Below are 11,662 nucleotides of genomic sequence, written 5' to 3'. Positions count from 1 at the left end.
TGGGGCCCCCACACACGGTTGCTCTGATGTTTCCTTGTGTCAGCAGAGTCTTTGAGAAGTCTGGGGTGGGCCTCCCCAACCTCATTTTGTCTTTGAATACAGTCAATTTCCCACCTGAGCTTTAGGTACGTGAAGGCAAAATCTTCAGCTGGATGGCAGGACACGGGGCTGAAACCTTGGTCTCTCTCCTATGTGCCCCTCACCTCTCAGGGGGCAAGAGAGAGTCTCAAGGTTTAGCCTCTAGCTTGAGAAGAAAGCAGTTGTCCTTTTCTAAACTGTCCTGCCCCCTTCCTCCACAATGAACCAACAGGAAGAGCTTAATTCATATCCCAGGACTCTTGTCTAGAGATCTTCATAAGAATAAAGAATCTTCTCCAAACCCCACCCTCTCCAGCCCAGCCTAGCTCACAGCCGCTGATCTGTTCTAACTCCAGGGTCTGACTGATGGATTACCCCACCATCCCCAAAATGCATGGAGGATCTCCTCGCACACCCCAAGTGAGAGTCACAGCCAGACTGAATACATTCGAGAGAGGGAAGAGAATGGAGAGAATGATGGGGTGGGGAATTAGGATGAGAAGGAGAGGCTGTGAGGTCGCTCTCATCTTCAGGTGTGGTGAGGGATGGCGCTTGGACTAGAATCTCATTTCACGCAAACACAAAATACATCAGGGCAGGGACACCAGAGTCTTCTGCCACTTTTTAAGAAAATACTTTATCTGGCTGCATCGCTCCCCGGGATCTTCCTTGAGTCATGCAGAATCTTTCATTGCACTGCACGGTCTTGGTTCCCCAAACAGGGATCGAACCCACAGCCCCTGCATTGCAAGGTGGATTCTCACCCACTGGACCACCAGCAAAGTCCCTCTGTCCACTTACAGCTTCATATCTTCACATGCAGTTGGCATATTATCATCGTTTTGCACACTTTTCTACTTTCCTGGGGTCTAGAATTTCCCAGGTGGCTCAGTGGTCCACCTGCAAATACAGGAGATGCAGGAGACACGGGATCAACTCCTGGGTCGGGAAGATCCCCTGGAGGAGGAAATGGCAACCTGCCGGGGTCCAGCCCCAGCAGGATCCAGGGGAACCCTCAGGATGAACTGCGTCGGCGAATGAGAGAGATTGAGACAAAGCTCGGGGCTAAGTCTGAAGTTTATTTTTGCACAGCCCCTTTATACCCTTAACGACATCTTTGGGGGAAGTGCATGTTGCTCACACACAGGGCATCTCAAAACATTACAGCAACTTGACCTTCAACAGAAACTGGATGTCACCCACTTACTTTTTCATTCAAAAGAGTCTTTCTTATCATTTGGCCTTCAGGCCTGCTAACATTTTATGGCTTGCACCTGGTGTGACTTAAGCAACTTCAGTAGCCGATCCTGTTTTTCTTATAATTAATCTATTTTCTTTCTAATAAGCGTCATCTCTATGGGAACTAGATAGGATTACATTTTTACAGAACAGAAATGCGAAGGACTGCAGAAACAGCAGATATGGCACAAGACAGGCTCTTAGTCTAAAAGTTAACCACCTGCAAGAAGTCGCCAGCTAATCTCTATCTAAAGTATTTTCTGTTAGGCACGTTTGTGGCTGTCATATTTGTGGAGCTTTTCTCACAAATACGCTTTTGTTAGCGTGCTGTGCTTAGGATGTTTAGAACAATCAAGAGCATTTTGTGCAATGAGATCACACATTTATCAAACAAGCCAGAATGCCAGCAAAATGTTTGATGGAAGCATTTCCTTCATCTCTGGCCCCTTCATAGGGCAGCAGCATCCAGGAGATTTATTAATTAGGGTTTTAAGTTGGTCCTCATTCAGTGAAAGAGGAGCAGGAGAGCTCTCGGCAGGCAACACAAGAATCTGCAACAGGGCAAAGAAGAACAACAGCAGAAAAGGGGGGAAGATACAGGGTAGGGTAGAGGCCGAGGCCAACCTGGAGGGTCCCTTATCCTAGACGGCCTTGCCTGTCAGGTTCTTTCCTCGTCACCTCGTCCTGGATGGGGTCCCGGGCGGCCTTGCCTGCCCGGTATTTTCTTCATGACCTCATCACAGGCGGGACCCCCCATAACGGCTCCCGGCAACAACCCACTGCAGTATTCTTGTCTGGAGAATCCCATGGACAGAGGAGCCTTGTGGGCTAGAGTCCATAGGGTCACAAAGAGTCGGACACGATCCAGCACACACACAGAGAATCTCAAAGCCCCGACTGGCTGAAGCCCTGCCCCGCATACAATGCAAAGACAAGTGTATTACATTATGTGCGGCACAGACTTGAGATCATGTATGTCCTCCAAGGAACAGGGCCCAGAAGAAAGGCATCTGCTCTTCCATTCCTTCCTGTAGTTTCTCCTGTGTTGGAGGCCTCAGGACGAAGAAGGTCAGAGGCTGTGCAGGGAAGGGCGAAACTGGACCCAGGCCCGAGCATCACAGCAGCAGGTTTCCAGGGACGAGGGGACCAATTCTTGAGGCAGGGGAGCCACGCTGCCTGGAGAACCACAGTCACTGCTGACCACCATCATTGCCTGAAAAAATGCCTTTTTCTTCTCTTTGAGGGTCTTTCTCTCTGGACAATGTTGAAGAGCATGGGGGCTACTCGTTTTCCTGGGGCTTCCCCCCAGAGCTCCTCAGAGGCGTGTTGACCCAGAGGACGGCACCCAGCAGGCCCAGGAGCAGGGGCACCTTCAGGAAGACCAGGAGCAGGAAGTGGACGCTGCCCAGCAGGGGCCTGTGGGGACACGGGGACAGGAAGTGAGTTGCCCCCCAGGCCCCCTCCTCCCAGCTCTCCCGGGTCCCAGGTTCCAATAACCTACACGAGGGCCAGCCCGGGACCCCAGGGTGACAATGGCCTTCACCCCCAGACTCTCCTTCTTCCTGTCTCACTGTTCTGACCCTTGCTGCTCTCCTGGGCAGGAAAGGACTAGTGTCCTCATCAGAAGGAGAAGAGCTTAGAACACAGACAAACACAAACAGGAGACACTTGATGCCACAGTGAGGAAGACGGCCGTCTACACGGCTAAGGAAGGAGGCCTTGGAAGAAAGGAAATACACTGACACCTTAACCGCAGACCCTGGCCTCCAGAGTTGTGAGAAATGATCGTTGTGTAAGCTGCCTGGCCTGTGTTACTTTGTCATGGCAGCCAAGCTAATACAAGAATCACGCCTTATTCTTCACTCTTCACAGAAATTTCTCAAATAAAGTCATGAATCAATCACTTAGCCCTGTTTGGTACGTTGATTATGTAATTAAATATCTGGAAGGCAGACAGCTGCAAATTTGGTTAATCCTCCTATCCCCTCGTATTCCTAAAACAGGGATGGGTGGGCTTCCCTGGTGGTCCACGGATAAAGAAGCCAAAGCCAATGCAGGAATCATTAGAAATCCCAAGCACAGCCATGAAGACCGAGCATTTCCCCCAAAAAATAAAATAAATTAAAAAATTTTTTTGAGAAAAGGGATGGGCAGGAGTGTGTACTCAGTGCTTATTTGTTGGATAAATGAGTGAATCAGGCATCTCATGAAGATCAAAAGCCCTAACTGGTACTTACGGGTGCCCTTCTGGGGCAACAGGTGCCGTGAACATGTTGGCATTGAGGGTGGCAGACGTGGAGGTCGACTCTGCAGTTGCAAGACAACAGACCAGGTTACAGAGCACTCTGCCTGCTCACCCGCCCACCGCCCTAAACATGCTTCTGAGGCTGGGGGAATGGGGCCTCCCTGCCGTGAGGAGTCTGGAGCAGGGCCAAGGGAGGGGCCGACAGCCTGGACTGCTAATATCCCCCTGGCCTCCAGGAGACTCAGAGGCTCAGAGGCAGTGGGGCTGGCACTGGTCCAGGGGGGTCAGAGGGGCCCAGGGTCACCTCAGAACAAGGGCAGCTGGAGGGCAGCGGAATTCAAATGCTCCAGCTGCTTATGCCGGGGCCTCAGCCAGTGCCTCCCCCATCTACTTATCCACGATGACATGAGTAGACTGGGGGCTACCAGGCAGCTGACATAGCCAAGGTCTGCGACGTCAAAGGTCAGGACCAGCCCTGAGCAAAGTCCTGCGGTTCAGGAAGAGCCTGCACTTGGAGGACGTTGTTAAGCTCCCACGATTGGGACAGTTCTCAGGAATGTTGTCAGGATTGAATGAGATGACGAACCTGCTCTGCTTTGCAAGTACAATGAGCCTCACAGGTTCCAGGTGTATGTGTAGGGGAGCTATTGACTGTGTGCCCACCCCTCTTTGTGCCCACCCCTCTTTGCCAGAGGTTCCCAGTAAGCTGGTGTTGCCTGGTTCGAGAGTCAGCAGAGGCAGAGTCCAACAGACAAAATCTGTCAAACCAAGGTGCCTCAGCTGATAAGCCCAGGAGTGTTTGCCTTCTAGAAGGATTTAGGAAGAGTGTCATTCAATGCAAACGTGTAAATCGCTCCTGATGGGGTTTCATGCATCAGAAATGCAGCCTTCTGACTGTGGAGCCCTTTCCAGACCCCGACATTAAGCACAGCATCCCCCACTGGGCTTGGTCTTTCCCCTGAGATGGGATATGGACCACGCGGTGGGCATGACAGCTCTGAAGACCCAACCCTGAATTCCGAAAGAGCAGGAACACCCCCAGGGCAGCAGGGGTCCCAGGAAAGCACTGGCAGGAATCGGGAGCTCCAGGTCCCACAGAGGAGGGTCCCTTGGCCCACGGGCTGACACTGGGACCTTCATCTCCTTGGGAACAGACTCGGCTCTGACTGTGCAGAGGAAAGCAAGGTGCCGGGAAAGCCTGATCCCGTCCTGGAGGAGGCCCTGGAGCCAGGAGAGCGTCGAGGGGAAGCCCTGCCCCTCCCAGCCCAGGTGGTCAGCGGGGGCTCCGTGAGACCTCAGGACTCCCCCGCCCCTGTGACATTCCCTCTGAGGGCCAGCTGGGTCCCTGGACAGAGCAGGCCCTGAAGAGACACGTCCACATGGACAGAGACTCTCACCTCGGTCAATGGTCACTTCTACTCGGTTCCCCAGGTCAGTTCCAAATCTCTCAATCCCACACCAGTAAGTGTCTGAATCGCCTAGCCTGAGCTTCTCCATGGTCACGGTGAACGAGCGGTCTTTCCAGTTGTCCCTGATGGACACGCGGCCCTTCTTCACCTCCTTCTCTGATCCAGTGGTTTCAACGATGATCCGACAGGGGCCCCAGGCGGCCCCCCGGCACCACCACTTCACGTAGGACTCATACCCAGGGCCGTATCGACACCGCACGGTCAGTGATGCCTGCTCCACACCTCTCACTGCTCTGGGACCCGAGATGGCAGATGAGCCTGGAAATACAAATCCATGCACCTGTCACCTCCCGCCCTGGGGGCAGGGCCACAGCCTCCTGCACTGTGAATAGTTCAACCAGACCCAACGGTCTCCTGAGCGGAGAAACAGTCAAGAAAGGAATACACCTTCCACAAGATGGACCTTTTGCCCTTCAAAATACTAGTCAAAGCCACCAGGAAAATCCCATAAAAGCACAAGTGCAGATCTCGAAGAAGCACAAACATTGACACAGAGCAAGAGCAGCTTCCTGTAATTAACCCCACTTCCCCTGTCTGCAGCCAGTAAGACTTTCCATTTCGGCCATGTCCATTTGCAGCCATCCCTGTGTTACTCTGTTCTGATGGGTAGGAACGGCCAGGGACCCATTCCACAGAAGATGACTCTGCACTGACGACCTCAGGAGGTCCAGCTGACACACCCCCTTAGCATGTCTGTGGGGAGGCTGCTCCTCCTGGTTACGATGTAGTAAACCAGTAAACTGTAGTAAACTGGGTATGCTGTAGTAAATGTGCCCGCAGGGGCCTCCTTGAAGCTGACCAGAACAGTGGTTGCTACTGGGGCTCCGTGTGCTATGGACCCCATACAGGACACATCCCATTATGTTCACTGAATTGTGAATTCCACTCCCAAACTCCTGGGAGAAGTGCTTTTGTAGGATAAAAGCAAGGACAGGACAGCACTCACTGGCTCATTATTTTCAGTCTAGGTCTGTCTAGTCAAATCTATGGTTTTTCCACTAGGCATGTATGGATGTGAGAGTTGGACTATAAAGAAAGCTCAGATATTTTTGAACTGTGGTGTTGAAGAAGACTCTTGAGAGTGCCTTGGACTACAAGGAGATCCAACCAGTCCATCCTAATAGAAGTCAGTCCTGCATATTCATTGGAAGGACTGATGCTGAAGCTGAAACTCCAATACTTTGGCCACCTTATGTGATGAACTGACTCATTGGAAAAGACCCTGATGCTGGGAAAGATTGAAGGCAGGAGGAGGAGGGGACGACAGAGGATGAGATGGTTGGACAGCATCACTGACTCAGTGGACCCGAGTTTGAGTAAACTCCAGGAGTTGGTGATGGACAGGGAGGCCTGGCGTGTTGCAGTCCATGGGGTCACAACGAATCGGACATGACTGAGCAACTGAACTGAACTGAACTGAAACTTGCATAAAGGCACTCAGAGCACTGGAAATAACTTAAATCAGACCTCCATTAAAAATGATTTAAATTTACTGAAGTCAACGCAAACCTGGAGCTTCCCAGTGGCTCAGGGGTAAAGAATCCACCTGCAATTCAGGAGCTGCAGGAGACAAGTTCCATTCCTGGGTCAGGAAGATCCCCTGGAGGAGGGCTTGGCAACCCACTCCAGTATTCTTGCCTGGAGAATCCAATGGACAGAGGAGGCTGGCAGACTACGGTCCATGGAGTCACAAAGAGTTGGACATGACTGAAGCAACTTGGCATGCATGCATGCAAATGCAAACCCATTCACAGAAGCGCTGACCACTTCTTTACAGTCAGTAAACATTCGTACAGCCTTTCCGTGTTTCCTGTCTAGAGAAGATCCTTTAGCATTTGTTGAAGAGCTGGTTTGGTGGTGCTGAATTCTCCCAGCTTTTGCTTGTCTGTAAAGCTTTTGAATTCTCCTTCATATCTGAATGAGATCCTTGCTGGGTACAGTAATCTGGGTTGTAGGTTATTCTCTTTCATTACTTTAAGTATGTCCTGCCATTCCCTTCTGGCCTGAAGAGTTTCTATTGAAAGATCAGCTGTTATCCTTATGGGAATCCCTTTGTGTGTTATATGTTCTTTCTCCCTTGCTGCTTTTAATATTTGTTCTTTGTGTTTGATCTTTGTTAATTTGATTAATATGTGTCTTGGGGTGTTTCACCTTGGGTTTATCCTGTTTGGGACTCTCTGGGTTTCGTGAACTTGTGTGACTATTTCCTTCCCCATTTGGGGGAAGTTTTCAGCTATTATCTCCTCGAGTATTTTCTCATGGCCTTTGTGTCAATGTATGGCAAAAACCACCACAATATTGTAAAGTAATTAGCCTCCAACTAATAAAAACAAATGAAAAAAAAAACATTCAGCGTGATTGTTCAGCATGAGTTTGAGATGGAACTAGAAGCATGTGGAACACGCTCTAACAACTTCAAACAACAGGTTTTTTGAAAGCACATAGAGAACATTTACAAAAATTGACCATTAAAGAGACTGCCGCAAAATAGGTCACTGACATTTTCCAAGGACTGAAGTCACTGAGAATGTTCTCTGGATATAATTCCACTAAGCCAGAAATTCATAATAAAACAGAAGTTAAACATTTCCACACACTCAGAAAATGTCTAAAGAGCAAAATTAAAATGAAAGTGCTATCGCTAAGTCGAGGCTGACTTTTTGCCACCCCATGGTCTGTCATGGAATTCTCTAGGCAAGAATATTGGAATAGGTTGCTATTCCTTTCTCCAAGGGATCTTCCTGACCCAGGGGTTGAACCAGGATGTCCTACCTTAGAGGCGAATTTTTTTTTTTACCATCTGAGCTACCAGGGGATTCCCAAAATCAACAAAATAGTGAGGGAAAAAATCACAATAAAAACTTTAAGGACTTCCCCAATGGTCCATTGCAGGGGCATGGGTTCCACCCCGGTCCAGGAAGGTTCCCCACTCCATGGATGGGGTCGGCAACTCCATGCCGGACCGCAGCGATGGAGCCTGCATCCCGTGGAGCCTGTGCTCTGCGACCAGAGAAGCCACTGCTATGAGAAGCCTGCGCACTACACCTAGAGAAAGACCCTGAGCACCCCCACGACCCAGTGCAGCCAGAAATAAAGCTTTTGAAAAGCTCTTCAGGAGTGGGTTCCTTCATTACTCTGATTTTCCTTCATTCAGCTGCTTGTGTAGAATGGCCAAGGTTGAAAAACACTGTCCTACAGTGGGGGACACTTTGGTTTGGTTTGGTTTCTTGTTTCCCAGCACCTAACATAGAACCTGTGAGGTATTAACAGTAAAAGTGATATTTGGTTAACAACTAAGTGTCTGGATGAAGAAAAGGACCCAGCGCGCTCCCTGCCATGTTCCCCCAGGACAGACCCTCAGGATCTCCTGCCTCAATCGCTCCAGGGTCTGAAGCCCCGACCCACTCACCTGGGATGATGAGAAGGAGCAGAGCCGGGAGCAGACACGTGGTCCTGCCTCCCATCCTCGGAGATAACTAGCTCTCAGTGCCCTTCAAGGACCTGGAGCCAAGGTCAGAAGTAGACACACCAGATGTCCCTCAAGCCTCAAGAGAAGTTTCCTGAATCTCCTTTGCACTTGTCTCTGGTTCACTTCCCACTTCAGCACCTACTTCTGCATTTACATATTTGGAGAAAGGAGAGTCATTGATTGAGAGGATGAATTGCAGCATGTGATGAGAGCTCTGTCCAGACCTCTGTGCCTCTGGGAAGAACATGTGGTCCGGGTCCGGGTGGGTGTGCCCACGAGGAGCCGAGACATCGCTGCTGGGGGGAGAGGGCAGAGCTGGTGGTGGGTGAGGAGAGAGGACCCCAGAGCAGGGGTCGGAGGCAGGAATGGACTCAACTGGGTCTGCACTTTGGGGAGAAGGCGGAGCTCGGGGCTCAGGTCCAGCCTCACTGCAGAAACAGCCCCACCCTCCCCTCCTGCAGGCAGCAGCCCCACCTGCATCCCAACCACCTTCCTGCCCTGAGCCTGACCCCTGCCCCTCCCTGGGGTCGGCTCCCTTTGAGGTCCTGAGTCACTGCAGAGCAGAGGCCGCCCTGGGGGAGGATCAGAAAGGAGAAGCCCCTTTTCCTTTCACCCATTTTGTCCAGAGGCTTCCTCTCCCACGTCTGCACGTGCCCCCCGGCTCCTGGCTGCTGGTCACCGCCCTGCACGGGCACTGCTTATTCTTCTGTGTCCTGGGTGACCCTCCCCACTGCCCTCAGGGGCCCCTTGTGTCCCCTGCTCCCTCTCCCCGTCCTCTCTGGACGGATTCTTTGTCTCTCCTTTTCTCTGTCATATTTTAGCAGGCGAGTTTCTCCGAGCCTCTGACCCCTTCTTTCTCACTCTGTCCTGGCCAGTTCTGTTTATTTCATGTCATGTATGGTCTTGTGGCTTCCGGGCTGCTAAGAGCTACCGAGAGATGAACAGGGCCCAGCTCCCCAGGCTTGGCAAGTGTGTTGAGTGCCCCATGCTCTGTGTGTGTGTGTGTGTCTGTGTCTGTGTCTGTGTGTCTGTGTGTGTGTGTGTGTGTGAGCCCTAGGTCGAAAGACTCCTCCTCTGTCACCACAAGATTCCACCCCTGGGATCTGTGCCTTGAGATCCACTCCCAGGCACGCCCTCTGGTCATGACGAAAGGAGCTCCTTTTCTTCTTCCCTGGTAGCCCAGCACTCCCCAGGGGCCATGCCCACACTCAACTTCACCCATTGGTCTGGGGTCGGGAGGGCAGGTCGACAGATCCTCAGGGCGGGAGCATGTCCCGGCTCCTCTCAGAAGCTCCCATCTGCTGCAGGGAAGCCACTGTCTTCTAATGGGTGTTCAGGCCTCTTCTGCCCACCCTGAGGGTTCAGGGCACCTGGGCAGGCAGTGAGGAGCTCAAGTGCACTGGTCTCAGGGCCTCACTGTCCCTCCAGGAAATTGTGTCTGAATCACTGGTTGTGGCTGAGGATTTAACCCTGGCTGAAATTCCACTTCTCTTAAAAGTAGTTCCCGGCCATTTCTCCAAAGAAGACATCCTGATGTTCTGCACAGGATATGAGAAGATGCTCAGCCTCCCTAATTAGTAGAGAAATGCAAATAAAAACTTCAATGAGATATCACCTCACACTGGTCGGAATGGCCATCATTAGAATGTCTACATTTAATAAATGCTGGAGAGAGGGTGGAGAAAAGGGCAACATCCTACCCTGTTACTGAGAATAAAAGTTGGTGCACCTACTATGGAAATTCAGTGGAGGTTCCTTAGAAGACTAAAAATAGAATTACGATATGATCCAGCACTCCTACACCTGGGCATAGACGTGGACAAATCTCTAGTCCAAAAAGACGCGCACACCCCTATGTTCACAGCAGCTCTGTTCACAATAGGCGAGACATGGAAACCACCTAAACGACCATGAGCAGATGAGTGGATGAGAAGAGGTGTGTATATATCCACATACACACACACTGGGGTATCTCAGCCATAAAAAAGAATGAGTAATGGCACTTTCTGGAGAAGGAAATGGCAACCCACTCTAGTATTCTTGCCTGGAGAGTCCTATGGAGAGGAAACCGGTGGGCTACAGTCCACAGGGTCTTATGGGTCAGACACGACTGACAGACTAACACAGTGCCATTTTCATCAGCATGGGTGCAACTAGAGAATATCCTACTAAGTGCAGTAACTCAGAAAGACAAAGACAAACACCATATGATATCACTTATATGTGGAATCTCAAATATGGCATAAATGAACATATCGACCAGACAGAAACAGACTCATGGACGTAGAGAACAGATTTGTGGTTGTCGAGGGGGAGGGAGGAGGGACAGGAAAGGCTCGGAGTCTGGGATTAGCAGACGAAAGCTGTTACATGGGGATGGATAAGCAGCAAGATCCTACTGTATACCACGGGGGACTGTCTGCAATATCCTGTGATAAATCACAATGGAAACAAATATTTTGAAAAAGAACATCTCTATATGTATAACATCTGCCTTTTCTAAAACCAGCTTGAACATCTGGAAGTTCACAGTTCACCTACTGCTGAAGCCTAGCTTGGAGAATTTTGAGCATTACTTTACTAGTGTGTGAGATGAGTGCAATTGTGCGGTAGTTTGGGCATTCTTTGGCATTGCCTTTCTTTGGGATTGGAATGAAAACTGACCTTTCCCAGTCCTGTGACCACTGCTGAGTTTTCCAAATTTGCTGACATACCAAGTGCAGCACCTCACAGCATCATCGTTTAGAAGTTGAAACAGCTCAACTGGAGCTCCATCACCTCCAGTAGCGTTATTCGTGGTGAAGCTTCCTAAGGCCCACTTGACTTCTTATTCCAGGATGTCTGGCTCTAGGTGAGTGATCACACCATCGTGATTATCTGGGTCGTGAAGATCTTTTTTGTACAGTTCTTCTGTGTACTTAAAATTCTTCAAGCCAAGTTTCAGCAACACAAGAGCCGTGAACTTCCACATGTTCAAGCTGCTTTTAGAAAAGGCAGAGGAACCAGAGACCAAATTGCCAGCATCTGCTGGATCATCAAAAAAGCAAGAGAGTTCCAGAAAAACATCTATTTCTGCTTTATTGACTATGCCAAAGCCTTTGACTGTGTGGATCACAAGAAACTGTGGAAAATTCTGAAAGAGATGGGAATACCAGACCACCT

General features: G+C 50.3%; 1 protein-coding gene across 1 annotated transcript; it reads right to left on the bottom strand.

Moving 5' to 3' along the window:
* Positions 1-1,137: 1,137 nt before the first annotated feature.
* Positions 1,138-8,588, bottom strand: LOC133056175 (CMRF35-like molecule 5). Its single transcript, XM_061141275.1, has 4 exons — positions 8,441-8,588; positions 4,960-5,289; positions 3,555-3,624; positions 1,138-2,733 (listed from the first exon to the last, which is right to left on the bottom strand). The coding sequence occupies exons 1-4, from the start codon at positions 8,493-8,495 to the stop codon at positions 2,598-2,600; spliced, it is 591 nt and encodes a 196-aa protein (XP_060997258.1). The 5' UTR covers positions 8,496-8,588; the 3' UTR covers positions 1,138-2,597.
* Between the last annotated feature and the right edge of the window lie 3,074 nt (positions 8,589-11,662).

Source organism: Dama dama, chromosome 5, assembly GCF_033118175.1.
Source record: "Dama dama isolate Ldn47 chromosome 5, ASM3311817v1, whole genome shotgun sequence".
NCBI classification, from domain to species: Eukaryota; Metazoa; Chordata; class Mammalia; order Artiodactyla; family Cervidae; genus Dama; species Dama dama.
Note: the sequence above shows the minus strand (reverse complement) of the source record. Positions and strands in the feature narration are given on the sequence as shown.